Source organism: Spodoptera frugiperda, chromosome 15, assembly GCF_023101765.2.
Source record: "Spodoptera frugiperda isolate SF20-4 chromosome 15, AGI-APGP_CSIRO_Sfru_2.0, whole genome shotgun sequence".
In the NCBI taxonomy this organism is placed as follows: Eukaryota; Metazoa; Arthropoda; class Insecta; order Lepidoptera; family Noctuidae; genus Spodoptera; species Spodoptera frugiperda.
Window position 1 is genome coordinate 2,141,204 of NC_064226.1, and position 17,582 is coordinate 2,158,785.

General features: G+C 34.8%; 2 protein-coding genes across 2 annotated transcripts; one reads left to right on the forward strand and one right to left on the reverse strand.

Annotated features, from left to right (window-relative positions):
• Positions 1-204: 204 nt before the first annotated feature.
• On the forward strand, positions 205-2,584 carry LOC118274922 (uncharacterized). Its single transcript, XM_050699154.1, has 3 exons — positions 205-373; positions 949-1,074; positions 1,773-2,584. Exons 1-3 carry the CDS (start codon positions 313-315, stop codon positions 1,901-1,903), a joined length of 318 nt encoding a protein of 105 aa, XP_050555111.1. The 5' UTR covers positions 205-312; the 3' UTR covers positions 1,904-2,584.
• Positions 2,585-6,034: 3,450 nt separating this feature from the next.
• On the reverse strand, positions 6,035-9,267 carry LOC118279220 (uncharacterized). The gene is made up of 2 exons (XM_035598809.2): positions 9,101-9,267; positions 6,035-7,273 (listed from the first exon to the last, which is right to left on the reverse strand). The coding sequence occupies exons 1-2, from the start codon at positions 9,153-9,155 to the stop codon at positions 6,801-6,803; spliced, it is 528 nt and encodes a 175-aa protein (XP_035454702.2). The 5' UTR covers positions 9,156-9,267; the 3' UTR covers positions 6,035-6,800.
• Between the last annotated feature and the right edge of the window lie 8,315 nt (positions 9,268-17,582).

The following is a 17,582-nucleotide window of genomic DNA, read 5'->3' on the forward strand; positions in this document are numbered from 1 at the left end:
TTAACAATAGGTACCTCAATAACACTAATATTAGGTAGGTATTGTTTTTCTTTATGATAATTCAATTCTTTTAAATGCATAATCATAAAATATTGTAAACTAGTTTTCACGATAACTAGTTATTTAAAAGAAATAACAATAATTATTGTCACCTTTCCTCAATATACCGGTATATATTATAAGGTATTTTGTGGCATTATAAGGAAGTCTGTCCGAATAATGTAACTAGTGAATTCCATGTCAAACATATTTATACTAATTTAGTATCTTCAAAGTTCGAGATCAGTTTCATTTGTTCGTTGTGTTAGCAAGATGGCGCGTAGTTCTGTGTGCTTGTTTTTGTTCCTGTTGTCCTATGTATACACAGCTCCAGGTAATGGGCTTTATCTATTAAAATATTTATAGTCAAATAATCTTTCTATTTCTATCGCAGTTTGTTAGTAATCTTCATTTATTTGAATATACCTATACACTTTATTGCATACAATGTTATGTTCAAAATGCAATTTTAAAGCGTGAATTACTTAAGTGAATTAATAAGTAAATTAATACGTTAAAGATCTACGATAAGCTAGTTTCCTACAAGTCAAATTCAATACTTTTATAGAAATGTCAAAAAAGATATCTTGTATGAATTTTGTATGAGATACAGGCGTCACAACGTCGTCATATTTTTACGTCAAATACAGGCTTGTTTCTAAATAATTTGAATATTAAATAGATCTTCAAATCAATTAATGCATTTTGTATATTATATTGTATCTATTGTATTTTAAAGTTTTGTGTATAATACCGAAGTGAACGGCAGTCGAATTGGTACTTGTCGTTGGTAGGTTTCGAACCAGCACCACCATGTAAGAGAAGCGGACGTCTTAAACCTCCGTACCACCACGACAATAAAATATACTTAAACCATCTATGACCTAAAACTCTTCTTTATATTTCCAGTGCCAGAAAATGCGAAAATATCTTTGATCAGAAACAGTAGCTTCGGTTTCGGGTTGGCGGCGGGCAAGAGTAAAACTGCTGGCATTTTTGAAGGAAACAATAATTTTAACATATTCAAAGATATAGGTAAGGTATAATGCACTACATCTTATAAATATACAATGTGATAGGGGTGGGACTTCTAACCCGTTAAGGCTGAGTACTACATCTAATTTTATCGTCAAAAAAATAATATGGGGGGTTGAACCCCTAATTGAAAATATTAAAAATAGTGATTTTTTCGGTAAAAATTATTCACAAATGTTTTTTTTTTCTCACCAAAACATTATCAAACATATGAAAAAAGTAATGAATTAGTTAGCCAAGGTTATTAGCTACCGTTTGTCGTTTTTTGCATTTATTATTAATATTTTATATTAATTATCTCTTTCATATGTGTTAACAGCAGAGTTAAATGAATTCATCACCACCAATTCTTTTCCACGGGTAAAGAGTTTATTAAGGAACTACATACTTATTAAAAAGAGTTGAAACTTATTTAACCGACTTAAAAAATAGTAGGTTCTCAGTTCACTTGTATGTATGTATGTTTGTGCGCGATTTATTATCTCACGAAGGGCTGAACTGATTTTGATGCGGATTTCAGCATAGTATTTTGGAAACTTAGGAGAAAGTTTTAGGGATATTACCTGACTTAAAAAAATTAAGGCGGTAAAGAAATGATTCCGTTAACAGTAATTCTTTCATAGTCGCAAGCCTCAAGCATTTTTTTCTTTAAATTTAATCATCTATGAATGACCATTAATTTTTTTTACTACTTTCAGGCGGGAGACGTCCAGACTTCACCCTTCTTGAGAACGTGAACTCAGGCGCAGCTTTTGCTTTCGATCAAAGTATCAGCATTGGTGTTATAAAGAACAATATCTTTGGTGGTAAGAATCCATTTTCGGGATAGAAATAAGAAAAATAAGATCTAAGAAATTTATAAAATATAATTGGACACAAAAGTTATAAAACTTGCGTTCTGATGGAACAGATTTTAAGCATTAGTAATTTCATTTTGTGTTGTGATACTCTTTTCGTCACTAATTTTTATTTTGTATCTTGTGATATGTAATGAAAAGGTTCATTCTTGAATAATTGATTTTCCCTACAAGAAATTGTACTGCCTGACTCTCTCCATTTTTTGCGCCTGATCTGATGCTAAGCAATCGCCGCCGCCCATGAACACCCGAAACACCAGAGGCGTTACAAAAGCGTTGCCGGCCTTTTAGGAGTTACGAATTTGTTGTTGGGAAATGGGGAATGGAAGAGATTGGGAAGGGTAAGCGTTGTCTCACGTCCGTTTTCTGTGAGGCCGTGGTATCACTCTGGTTGAGCCGGGTGATTCATGCCGAAGCATGGCTCTCCCAAAGACACAAATAATTTGGGTTGTTTCTTTCATACTACATCAGACCGTATAAAGTTGCACTGCTACGCTGTAAAATTCCTTGTAGCCCACAAAAGTTTATCATGTTTATACTAAAACGTTTAAAATTAAGTTCTAATGTGATCTTGAATGTGACATTGACTGACTTTATTTATTTATTAATAAAATAATATTTGTAATTAAAATATAGTTATTGTAGAACTTAAATGTAGTTTTATTGAAATTCCATGCAGAGTTCAGGAAAAGTCTTTTCTGTTAAACGAACGTAAGTTGGTTTTAAACAAAGGTCGTGGTATAACTCCGGTCCAATATTTTTAAAGGGGGGAATATCATCATTTGACTTCTCCCGCCTTAGGCGAGGCGAGAGGGAGTGTCAGACTCTTTCTGACTAAAAACCACCCCTATCCTACTTCTGCTTTTCGAGCCGGAGTCCCGGTAAATCCGCTAGGTAGTCCGCAGCTCCGGATCAGACATCAGCCCTACTGGGCCCCATCTGTGATGGTCTGGTGGCTTTTTGAGGCACGCGCAGAATGCGACGCTCCGACTTCGGTCCAGCTAGCATGTTTAAATACTGCAGATCAATGGATTTCGTAAATTTTTTATTTTTTTAATTAAAATAATAGCTTTGTGTTATAACAAATCATACAAGTATCATTCTAACCTTGGCCAATGAAATTGATTGCATTTTATTAACGTCTCATACTAGTTTTTGATGTTTAATTTTTAGACTTTTTTTATTGATGATTACATAAAGATCCTGCTCGTAATCAGCCGAAGCAGACATTAGAAGGATGTGAGAAAATGTCAAAATGTCGTTAATATCACGTATCTTAGCTTATGGATTCCTTACAATTTTTATAGGTTTTTTTATGTTATAAGCCAGTAAAGGAGCAGACGTACCATCTGATGGTAAGCAATCGCCGCCGCCCATGGTCACCCGAAGCAGCAAAAGCGTTACACGTGCGTTACCGGTCTTTTGGGAGTTAGGAATAAAAGGGTTGTTAGGGAAAAAGGGAATTAGGAAGGAGTGGATCTCCGGTAATCTCACTCACACAACGCAAGAGTTCTTTCACTTTGGTTTTTTGTATGGCCGTGTATCACTCCGGTCGAGCCGGCCCTTTCGGTGGCGAAGCATGGCTCTCCCACACTTTAAGGTTGATGAAAAAGATTTTAAACATGCAATAATGTAAACTATATAAAAATAAATATGAGTAATTAATGAATGTAAGACAACATACAAGAAAAATGGGACCAAGAAAGGACCTACTGCACAGTCGGTAAGGAGTTCATACCTATATACATTTTGATAACTTATTTTTTATTTATACATCTAAATCATAATCAAATTCAGAATCTCGTTATCGAATTGGTTTTTATATTTATATGAGGTCGGCGTGAATCGAGACACAGTAACCAGTTGTCTGCATACAAGTTTACAAGTCAATATGGTGCGTCTCACAGTGGTAATACCATTTTTGTTCCTGGTCGCCTGCGTCTATGCATTCCCAGGTATTTATCTTATAAAACTACAGATATTTCTTTTTACACGAATTTATTTAGCTTGTAATGTATGCATATATGAATAAATGTAGGCTAAGATTTGAAGTGGTATCTTGTAACTAAATATTGAAGCAGATATTTTCAACTGATTGAGCTAGAATTTTATATACCTTTTATATATCCTTCACGTCTTAAATGACAATATATAGATATAAGGTGTTCTAAAATTATCTGCCATGGCTTTAACGAGAGGTAGTGTTGTATTTGAAAATGTACTCGTACTATTATAATAATGAAATTCGTACCCTGGACCAGTTAATTCAATTTGAGAACATAAAGAAGTTAAATAAACATTGACTCTACTCTGCATAAAGTAGTTCACAAATACGCAATACGCGTCGCTTCATCTATAATACATATAGTGAAAGAGATAGCTCTTTCATAAAAAAATCATATGAAGATTTTTTTATGAAAAAAAATGTGTACGTGAGCCAGTGGATGCAGGAGGTGGTTTGTCGTTCTACATTGAGGACTAAAGAGGAGGCCTTTGTTCAGCAGTGGACGTCTTTCGGCTGATGATAATGATGATGATGAGATGCCTATTGTCATACACTGAGCACGTTGCTAAGCTGCGAATTGCAATTTTAGTTTATTTTCTCAGGTACTTACTGCATCGTTGGTCGAATGGTCGCTAGTGCAACTTCAAGGGATCTCGGGTCCGATTCCCGGGTCGGACAAAATATATATACGTGGCTGTTTTCGGGTTTTAGAAAATTTTAATGCTGCTATACAATGTACTCAATGTACTCAGACTACGGAATCTGGAATTGTGCCCTATGTATATATGGGGACTAATAACACAAATGGTAAAAAGTGGGTGTACATTGTATAGCGGCATTACGTGCCGTAATATGCACCTCTGCCAACCCCTTCGGGGATAAAAGATAAAAGGCGTGACGTTGTTGTTGTTTTCCAGGTACTACTAAGGTATCGCTGATAAGGAACAGTAACTTCGGTTTCGGCTCGGCTGCATTTGGGGGCGAGAGTAATGGAGTTGTAAAAACAAAAGATAAACTTGCAGTTGAATTCCCAGGTAACTTATAGACTAATGATTATTTTATTTCTTTTTTAATGGTATTTATCTAACTTTATAATTTTATTTCGTTATTATATCACGTCTCTGATGAAAATTATGTTTTAAAAAAAAATCGAGGATAGAGAAGTTTTTTTAATCCACTAATAATTGTTCCTGGTCTGAGAGTCATGTGTATGTGAACATGTATGTTTGTAAACGCACCCACGATACAGGAGAAAATTCTACAGTGGATTTTTACCTCATAAACTCTCACATTAATAATATTAACACATTGAACGCCGTTAGCGGAGGATTTGCCTTCAACGGTTTTCTATTGGCAGTCAAAGATTTAATAGGAATATTAAGTAATAAAAATAACAACAACAAAAAGCACAAGTAAGATAGAGAGAGAGCATAGACATGTTAAATATTGTAATTATATCCGTTGTGCTATAAGAAAAATAAATAATTAATATTTTAATGGTATCGTTTTCAGGAAAAGATGCGGATATCTCACTACTAGACAACGTCGACTCCGGCGCAGCCTTCGCGTTCGCAGGAAGTGCTGCCACAGGAGTTGACCATAACAAATTTATCCCTCCGATTTTTGGCTAAACTGTCAAATGTACGCATTGATAAAATAAATAAATGTTTATTTAGTGTAAAAGGCAGATTACAAAATAAATCTTATAACCTAAAACAAAGTTTAAATGTATATAAAACCTGATTCATCACAACAGCTTACCTTTTAAGCAGTTTGCGAAAGCTCGACTAATTTCAACACACCAAAGGTTCATAAAACTAAACTAAAGCTAAGGCTGAGTAACCTATATACCTCGCTATAATTTTTTTACAAAAATGTACAAAATATGTCCAAAACTTAGAAACTATGTAAACTTTTAATATATATTTTTCCACGATTTTCAATGTTTGTATAGTTACTGTGATGTGAGTAAACAATTTAAGATGTCTATCGATTTATTGACGAAGAATCCATGGGTTAAATTAATTGTAATTTGTAACAGATGCAAAAAATATACATCTATGAAAAAAAAAAGCTTAGGAATAAAAAAAGTCAGAACTGAAATTAGGGTATATCATTAATATTATTATTATACACAGATCAATTATTATAAACTACATATTATTATTGACGTTACAAGTTAAAACAAAATGTTAAAGGTCAGCGTCATCCAAATAATTTACCAATTTATAGCAAAAATAGGGATAAAAACATTAATTTTAAAAGCTTTATCGTTGTCTTATCCACTCACTATCATATAATCTTACAGTCTTCTCGCTCACGCAACATAAAACCTCCACAACCTTTTAAAAGCCCAAATACTGAATTACATACACAACATTCTTATAATAACGATCGTGAGACGTACTACATCCTGCTGATGAGTCATTTAACAGGCAAAGTTACTAGGTACAACTGTAAATGTAACTGTGAGTGTAGGTTAGGTGATTTTATTGTTTTTATAGAAAAAAAGATCTTAGTATTTTAAACTTTTGACTAGGCCAAGTTAAAGTCTATAAGGTATACTTGACTTACAATGACATAATATAATAATTTAGTAACACACTTGCTGTATAGTGTGGCGTTTCAAACCACGAACGACAATAATTCTTTATTAGAAAATAAATGAACTAAAAATCACAGTTTACTCACGTACATTAATGGAAAGAGTTCTACTAGTTTCGAATCACAATCAGCGTGCAATCATAAGCAGCGTGCGCACAACCTACTATGTCTACTTTTAACCGTGATTTTTATTTAATTTAGTAAGTATATCACACGATAGTTATTATAAAAATAAAATGAAAAACGACCAAAACCAAAAATTACCAGAAATAACTAAAAATATATTCTAAGATCCGAGGTAAGAATCTGTTTCTAGATGCAGAATTTCTGACGGGAACATCATTGTTTTGGTTGTAAACAGCATCGTAAGGATGAGTTGGCTTCCGTCCTGGGTTCTGAAGTGGAACATCGTTATTGGGGGCAGGATACTGAACCCGTGTATTCTGGTCGGGGGTAGGATTCTGACCATAATTATTGATATCATTTTGCCCGTGAACGTAACCACCTTCATTCTGTGTAGGTCCTGTGTTTCCATTGGGATATAATTGTCCATTTCCTCTATTTCCATTGTTCACACCATAATCGGCTCCTGGCCCTCCATCCCCGTTTGGACTGCTCTCTCCATAACCAATACTGAAGCTGCCCGCTGGGTAATGGCCGCCTGATATAACGCCGATGGCAATGCTTGGGTCGGTTGGAGTACCCTTCAAGCGATACACAGGGTACTGCTGACCTGAAATTGACCAATGATTTTGTGAGATTATTATTATTAAAATATCACAGGGTCCCGGACCTTTGGAAGGCGTACGAAGATGCAAAGGCCCGTTGAACAATTTAAATCTAAATGTAATGGGACATCAGCCAAGCCACGGCAGTATCAATTTGATATAAAAGTGCCTAGAATTGAGGATTAATTGACATAAATGCTTTGATTTTGACTTTGAATTGCTAAGCGAGGGAAAATTAAGCTTACAGCGTCGAGGTGACGTCATGTCCGATGCTTTTATTTCTATTTCTCGAGTAAGTAGTTGAAGAGTTTGCTTATCTTGTGAGAGGTTATACCAGTAGGAGAATAAAGAGGATATGGGCATTTATAGTTACGGTAGTAACCTTAAAATAAAGAAATAATATAGAAAGAAGAAGAAATTCTCGTTACGTAAAATTATTAATGTAACCTAATCAAGGTTTTAAATGAAAGAGGAAATAATTATTTTTATCACCAAGTTTGTTTTTATTTTTGGTATGATTAGCAATTTCCGACAAATATCTGACAAACAAACCAATATTAGGTGTAAAACCACAGGTAAAACTAAGGCCAAGGCAACAGGCTCCGGGCTCGAAAAGCAAAAGTAGGAACGCGATGGTTTTTAGTCACTAAGGAAAGCTTTGCATGAATTTCCTCCATTATAAAAAATACGGACCAAATATAGTCAAGGTATTTTAACGTATGGTAGCAATAAAATTTACCTTAAAATACATACACTATTGTACTTCACCAAATTTCTGGGCTACAACTACTTACTTGCAATTTTACTTACCTACCTATTTTAAGTACACTTAGGTCGTAAAGAATATAAGCCTAAATTGGAGGTGGCCTAACGAGGATATATCTGTATAGGTATAAATCCAAATCTAAATTACCTAATTTAATACTAGACTGTGACTCACAAGTTATCGTCCTGTTAGCATTTAGTTTTACAAGGTCAAAAGTATTTATTCACCAGTTTGGTTATTACGTCTTAATTTTGAATTTCAATTACAAAAGTATCCACAATTATTCATGCACTGTACTTATTATTGTGTTCTATGCACCCAGTGCATGATACGCCAGATGAAGCCGTTGAGAAAAGCTAAACACAATATAAAAAAAAAAAAAAAAAAAAACAAAAAAAGCTAATCTCGCGCGGCTTTACCGCTGCTCGGTTCTCTCTCTCTATTGATCGTCGAAAAGAAAGAAATACTGGTGTTCCATTGTCTCTGCCTATGCTCATAAGAGACAGGTTATGTATGTATGTATGTAGTTTCGGAAATTAAATTCAATTCGCATTCAAATAAATAAACAAACTCTTCAGTTTTATAATAATGCATTAGTTTAGTACATATCGGTATAAAAAGGATCTTCAAATCAATAGCCCTGGAGACTAGCGCTTTCAAACAAAACAAACAACTTCTTCACCTTTTTAATATTAATATTAATATAAGTATTTAAGTACCGTTTGACACCGAGCCGGCAACATACACGTGTGTGAAATGTCATGTTCTTTTTTGATGACAATGGCGAATACACACAACCGGTTTACGTATTTTAAAAGAGGTTATATATCACTCACTCATGTATTTAAGGAAAAGGAAAACATACGACACTACTTATGCTGATGACACTTTTAATTTAATTTCGTATTTTATATTATATCGTTTTAAAAAAACACGATGTAGTTTAGATTAAAAACAGCACTAAAATGTTACCTCTACACACAGACATCGGTCACTTTCAAAACAATCAACAAATTGATAATAAATAGAACATTTTTCCAGTTCACTGTAAAATGATAATGTTTACCTGAGACGGTGCAGACATAGAGATATAAGATAAAACCGGCCACAGAACGCGACATCACGAACAACACTGAGTGGGAACACCGAACACACAAACACTACATATCACAATCCTGACTGTATTTTATTGCCCGACCAAGCGACCGTTCACATTGGGCGCGTAGAACCGGGTCATGACTCAAAACCGTACAAAGTCAAACTCCTAAATAGTTGGGGTGAAAACTATTCTGTTTGTTGTGTACACCTTAACTATCACACCAATTTTTATGCAATTATAGAACTAAAATGAATAGAAAGAAAGGAAAGAGAAAAATTAATTTGACATGACAGCCCTGGAATATAAAAACATAAAAATATATTATTAATAAAGAAATTAAACGACAAAATACAATATTAGGTATCACTACATAGTATAAAACAAAGTTGTTTTCTCTGTCCTTATGTCTCTTTGTATGCTTAAATCTTTAAAACTATGCAACGGATTTTGATGCGGTTTTTTAATAGGTAGAGGGATTCATTAGAAAGGTTTTTATGTATAATACGAGTACATGCATAATATATCACCATTGCACCCATGCGAAGCTGGGGCGAGTCGCTAGTATGGAATAAATGAAATATTGAACATAGAAAGGGTAGGAATAAAGGATAAAGTTTGTTTTAACAGATAAAAACTACTTCTTATACAATACATTATCTCATTTCCTATATATAAAACTGCAATAACTTCTCCCGCATTGGGCGAGGTGATAGGGAATGTCAGACTTACTGACTAAAAACCACTCCGTTCCTACTCCTGCTATTCGAGCCGCAGCCTCGGTAACCCATTAGGTAGTCCGCCGCTCCGAGAAAGCTGAAACTTGGCATGTTCCTTGAGGAGTTTAGAAGGCACTAAGAGAGGATTTCCTTAAAGTCCCACAGGAACTGGAAAGGCTTTGAACCAATGTATGCGTACTAAATCATTGGCTTTAGTAGAATTAACACGACACGGATGTACAATGTCCAGGGATTTCCAAAGGATATTATTATTTTTTAAAGCGATGATTTTTGGACTTCTAACATCACGAACTAGCGACGTCAACAAAAGCTTAGCACAACATTATTTTGGGTTCCGACGTAATGTTGGACAAAAGTGACTAATATTTTCATTGCATCATGCTTTTGATTCCAAAAATATTTAGTGATATTAATTTATTTTCCAATTGTCTTGTAAATTGTATCATGTTTTATATGTAATTTTGATTACTAAGCACTTACTGAATGATGATGAAAATCATGATAATTTGTTACTTTATTGTTCAGGAACAATTATCAACGAAGGCTTCGAAATGAAAGGCAATAAAAACAATTAATAAAAATTTTCAATCGTGACAAAAAATATGACAGCATTTTTGGGCGGGTCCGTTATGGCTGTTTGTGAAATCAGTACAATCTGACTATAAATCAGGCTGTTATCATCCTGATAGATCTGTGATGGGGTGGGAACCACCACGCAGCTCGAAGGTCAAGGATGAGGTCACTATGACGCAGAACACTTATTTTGAAGGATGTAGTTCACTCCAGTTAACAAGTAATTGAAAATTATTTTTTATTTATTTTTTTATGTTAAATGGGCCGACGTTTGGCCGCTATCTCGCCTGATGGTAAGTGATGATGCGGCCTACGATGGAGCACGTCTGCCCATAAGCAACCTATTCACCCATCCATACCCATCAGGAAACACAGACTCCGGCAAGGAGTTCCACTCCCTAGCAGTTCGCACAAGGAAGCTTGAATTGCTATTATTAACCAACTTGAAAAAAGGAGGTTCTCAGTTTGACCTGTATGTATGTATGTATGTGCGCGATTATCTAATGTTTGACCGAAGTGATTTTGATGCGGTTTTCAGCATAGTATTTTTTAGAATTAAGAGGTTTATTGTACTACACAATTTTTTTAATTGGAATCTCCATCTTTTGCACTTAAACATGTATTTAAAAATGTGTATTGAAGTCAGTTTTTTAACGTAGTTTATCTAATATTATAAGATACTATGCAGAGAATGATTCCTGTATAATTCTCTGCATAATATATTTATTTAACTGCATGAAGAACTGTTCAAGAGAGATCGTTTAATGCAGCAGGCAAATAGCAAAAAGTTAGTGTAGCCAGAACTATTTTATGGCATAGGCTGCCAAATGAGCGAACGGGTCACCTGATGGTAAGCAATCGACGCCGCCCATGGACACCCAGAACACCAGTGGCTTACAAGTCAATTGCGAGCCCTCTGGGGATTAGGAATTCACGTATTGGGAATTATAGGGATTGGAGACTGGTGAGGGGGGGGGGACGGAGGAGTCATAATCTGTGAGGTCGTGGTATCACTCTTGTAATTTATATATATTTTTTACAAAAACTTTGCCGCACACTATGTTTTTGTCATGTATCGTGAGTGCGTTTACAAACATACAAGTTCACATACACATGACATCCAGACCCGAAACAACAATTTGTTCATCACACAAAGAGTTGCTCCGTGTGAATCGGACCCGCTACACGTTGCGCGGTAGCCAGTTGCCCAGCCACCGCGACAACCGTGCAGTCGCCTGTATTATAAATCCCATGATGTACAGAACCTAAACAAAAATATCTTAATGAATGATCAAATAGATCGTCTGTGTTTACTATAAATTAAAGTGCTAATCATCAAGTGAATAATAATTCTCAAATATTTCGTGCAAACATTGTTTTTTTTTTTGTAATGTGTTAACTCTTTTGTGTCAGCGACAATCCCTACACTTTTTATAAATCGATATTGTAACTATTAAAAACTTGTCTAACTATTAATATTTTGTTACAATGTTCGATTAATAACCATTTATGTATTTTGGTTTTTGGCTTTTTATGGACAATTCAATTCAAAGTCAAAGCATTTATTTCAATTAATCCTAAATAAGGCACTTTTGAAACGTCAAATTGAATTGTCCGTCAGTCTGTCTGTCAGTGAAGCTAGGCGCTCGTTCCAAAGTGTAGCTTCGAATGGAGAAGAACGAGCAAGAAACTCCATCGTTACTCTTTTAAAAAGAAGTTTTTTACAATTTCTCTGATACACTGTTTATCTATTGTATATATATGTAGGAACAATGTAACTACAATACGCCAAAACTAACGGGACAATAAAAGCAATTTGTAAAGAAAATAAAATAGCGGGTTATTTCAAACATAGTGCCCACATATGTACACTTACAATTTTGAAATAATGCTTCTATACAAATAATAATAATATATAATTTAATCTTTCACATAAAAAAAATATCTGCTTGATGCCACAGGATCCCTAGACTGCATTGGAATAAATTAATACTTTAAGTTAACGTGTAACTAGTGATCGTATTTGAGCATTGTCTAGTGTGAGCGAGTGTCCAGTGGAGCCGGACCAACATGCTGCCACGCATTTTTATCCTCAATATAATCTGACAGTTTATAATATGCCTGTTTACACAGTTCACGCTTTATACAAGATTTAAATTTTTTCTCGTTCAGATTCAGTATGGTAGTTGGTAGTTTATTATAACATTTAACACAAAAACCCATGAAGGATTTCTGCACTTTGGACAATCGGAATTGCGGTATAGCCAACTTATTTTTACCTCTCGTATTAAAATTGTGTCTGTCGCTTCTTTTTTCAAACAATTGTTGATTTTTTCTTACGTACATAATATTTTCGTAAATGAATTGAGAAGGCACTGTAAGAATATTTATAGTTTTAAAAAGTTCTCTCAAAGATTCACGACGGGGCAAGTTATATATTGCTCGAATAGCTCGCTTTTGCAAAATAAAAATTGATTCTACATCCGCGGCCCGACCCCACAGCAAAATGCCGTAAGACATTATGCTGTGGAAATAGCTAAAATAAACAAGCCTTGCTGTATTTACATCCGTTAGCTGCCTAATTTGTCTGACTGCATAAGCAGCGGAGCTTAGTCTCCCCGAAAGTGCTTTTATGTGGGGCCCCCATTGTAATCTGTCATCTAGTGTGATACCCAAAAATATAGTCTCCTTAACAAATTCCAACTTTTGTCCGTTCAAAGCAACATAACATTCGTTATTTTGTACGTTTGGCAAGCAAAATTTAATACATTTGGTTTTTTTCTCATTAAGCGCCAAGTTATTAATAGTAAACCAATTATAGACTTGAAGAATGGAGCTGTTTACGTCGTCAAAATTATTCATACGTCGACCTATCTTAAAAATCAATGATGTATCATCTGCAAACAGCACCATTTTTGGTTCATTTTCGAATATGAGTGGCAAATCGTTAATGTAGACTAAAAAAAGAAAAGGACCCAATATTGAACCCTGAGGAACGCCCATTTTTATCTCAGACCCTTGTGAATTAACCCCGTTTATATGAACTTTCATCTGCCTATCCTCTAAATATGATTTCAATAGACGGAGCGCAGTGTTTCTAATCCCGTAATGATTTAATTTCAGCAAAAGTGTCTCATGATCAAAGCAATCAAATGCTTTTGAGAGGTCGCAAAAAACACCTATGGCATCTTGTGCTTCCTCCCAGGCACCAAATATTTCTTTCATTAAAGTAACACCGGCGTCAGTTGTACAACGACCTTTAGTGAAACCATATTGCTGATGGTGGAAGATAGAGTTTTTATTAAAATGATGAAGCATCTGAGACAATATCAACTTTTCAAACACCTTGCTGAGGACTGGCAGAATAGATACAGGCCTATAATTATTAGGTTCTGTGGTTTCACCGCTTTTAAATAGTGGGATAACTTTGCTATATTTCATAAGGTCAGGGAAAACCCCGTCATCTATACTTTTATTAAAAATCATAGCCAGATAGGGCGCTATAGTATGAATAATTGTTTTACAGACTTTCTCCGATAGTCCCCAAAGATCCTCAGTTGATTTTATCTTAATTTCTTTAAAAACTTTAACGATCTCTAGAGGATTCGTATATTGAAAACTGAAATCATCTTGACATGTTTTTACATTTTTTTTAAGCAAACTAGTTGAGAGTGCGGCTGAAGAATTTAAATCTCTAGTTATTTTAATAGGAATATTAGTAAAAAAAATTTCAAATTCCTGTGCTACATCATAATTTGAGGAAATTTGTCCATTTTCAGACATTAACTTAATTTCCGAATTATGTATTTTTTCCTACCAGTTTCATTTTGTATTATTTTCTAAGTTGTCTTTATTTTGTCATCAGCTGATTTTATTTTATTGCTGATATAAAGACGTTTTGCGGCTTTGCACACTAATCTAAAAGTCTTTGAGTACGATGTTACATATTGTTGAAAAAGGGGGTCGTTATTATATGGTTTCATGCCATAAAGGTCAAAAAGTTTATCTCTACTCTTCCTAATACCTACTAATAATATTACTAATACTAACTAATTCCTAATACTAATTCAAAGTCAAAGTCAAAAGTTACATCATATATTCCAATTAAACCATAAATAGGTACTTTTGAAATACGTCGTACGTTGGCGCGTCGCTAGTCAATATATTTAAATAATTATTTTAGAGTATTATAGTGATATTTAAGATTGTCTTGTTACTATCAGGGATGAATCTGACCAAAAAATGTATGGAAAACAATGACCAAAGATGTATGGAACAAAAACCCAGAATCTATTAAAATAACTTATTTATGTGTGAAGAGGTTATATATTCCCATCGCCTGGTAACTATATCCCAATTTTTTTAAACTGATATGGTCACTAACACTAGAATTGGAACTTAAAACGGGATATTTACCATATTTTTCAATTTTTATGAGCTTCCGATATTTCAGCACTGTTGCAAGCGCCATGATCACGGATAAATTCATAAAAATTTAAAAACATAGTAAATATCCCGTTTTAAGTTCCAATTCTAGTATATCCCAAAAATCATTATTTCTAATAAAATAAAAAAGTCGTGAGTAAGTGTATTGTAACTGGCTTATCATGTTCTGGCTTTGTATAATCTTTTTCGAACAGAATCACTTCGTATGACAATCTTGGAAAATCTTGTAGGTTTGGGGAGTTGGTTCCTTATACTGACTGGTGAGATACCTTCAATATTTGAGGACGTGATAGGATGCGAACATATATGATGAAATAAAATAACATAAATACGAAATATTAAATAACTTCTTAGTAAACATCGTACACAATACACCGAGAGTCCAATATTTATTTATTTAACTGCGGAATATTTGGACACCGCGCGAACGCACGGGTCGCGCAGCGCGCTATCAACACAGAATACATAGGTACCTACATTTTACAGCTGTTCCCTACCTAAGACCTATCCAAATTCCACAAATTTTTAGAGACATTTCGATAAAAAATTAAGCACCTATTTTTTTTATATCACGTTAACGAGAATCGAGTACCGAATACTCTCCATAAGTATTGAAGGTATCTCACCAGTCACCCCGTATATCCTTATACGTTTACGTAATTATACGTAATTAAAATTATTAGCCTTTGTTTATTGATCATATTATCGTCAGATACTGATCCTTATCCAAATAAACTATTTATTAACGTGCACCGTTTACTGCACGGTTGGGTGCGGTGGCTGGACAACTGGCTGCCGCGCAACGGGTAGCGGCTTCGAATCCCACTCGGAGCAACTCTTTGTGTGATCCACAAATTTTTGTTTCGGGTCCGGGTGTCATGTGTATGTGAACTTGTATGTTTGTAAGCGCAACCGACACTGGAGAAAATCCTAATGTGGTGCAATGATTAAAAAAAAAAAATGACTAAGATTGTTTCAATAGCTATAAATTACTTTTTATTTTATTCCAATCGGACAATCCATTCAAAAGATATTCCGAATTTAAAATATCATCACCGGCCACTAGGTAACTAGGGCCGGAGAAGTCATTGGATGATTTTTCCCCCTCAAAAAAAAAAAAAAAAAAGCTATACAGCTCGCTCACATTCCGCGGATCCCGATGATACCGAAAGATTTGCCTACTTCCTTTAAAAGATTACAGTTTCCCGTCAAAGTATCGTTTACCCTTACAATAAATAAATCCCAGGGTCAAACTTTCTCAATGGTAGGCATCGATCACAGAAAACAGTGCTTTTCTCATAGCCATTATATTAATAATTATGTCTCACGGAAGACCAATTATATGTTGCACTTTCTCGAGTAGGATCTCCCGAAATCCAATATGTTTTAATGTCATCTACAAATACTAAAAAGTCGTTAAAATTAAAAATGAAAAACAAAAATAAAAGTGTTAAGCAGCTACAAAACAAAGAAATGTAACAGAATAAAAAACCTACACAAATATACAAAAAAAAATTTTTCGGAAAGCTTATAAATTATTTGTCCACCCGTGCGAAGCCGGGGCGGGTCGCTAGTATATTATAATATCGGGAAATTAAGTTGATAGGTATTAGTAGATTTTTCCTTGTAAAAAATTGCATTTGACTTTAGGGAATTCCAATTGCAAACAAATTAAAAGAGGTTGATTGACTCAACTTTTTTATCGTCTGCAGCCGATCGTTGTCATCTAACGCTTAAAAGAAAATATTTTTTTTGGGACAATCCCGCCCGACATCCCGACCTCCCAAAACCGCTGCAACCCCTGTAAGCTCCTGTATCTACAGTATACCTATATTATATAACCCTGAAAACACCGGAACACTGAAGTTCGGCGCGTCAAGTCAAAGTCAAGTCAAAATCATTTATTTCAAATAGACCAGGAAGGCACTTTTGAACGTCAAAGCAAATATAATAATATTAATAACGTCTGTCTGTCGGTCAGTCCTCTAGTGAAGCTATTTGCTCGTTCCAAAGTGTAGATTCCTATGGAGAAGAACGAGCAAGAAACTCCATAGGTTACTCTTTTTCAATCAGATTTACAATACAATTTTTGGTTACATTGTTTCGATTACTTCAGCTATGTGAGAACAATGTAAAACTAATATACAGTCAAAGCGACAGAAAAAGAAAATAACCTAGAGGACAATAAAAATTAATGCAGTCCGGAGCTGACCAGTCCCAGTTGACAGCGCCCGTTCACGAACATGACACGTACACCAGCACCGCCCAACTCAACCATGTTGCAGGGAATCGAGCGATCCAATGCCCGTGCCACCGCCAATGAGACTTTTGAGTGAGCATGACAACTCCAAGCTGACATAAATGCATTCTACTAGTCTAATTTGATTTCAGTTAATTACGTCCTAGAGACTGTCTTTGATCCCGCAACGAAACAAAACAGAAAATATTTTTAGAGGAGAAGAAAAAAAACGATAGTTTCCATTTCTCTCGGTGAATTTAATGCGAAATAGAAATTTTACCAAGTTCGTCTTATGTGCGTCTTAATAAGGTCCTATGTATGAGTTGTTGTACTTGCTTCCAATAATAGGTATAACAAAAATGCTTAAACGCACGGATATTTGTTCTATATTTTTCAAAAATTAACAACAAGAAGAAGAATAACAACACTGATAGGCGAAGAAAGTTTGGTGCAT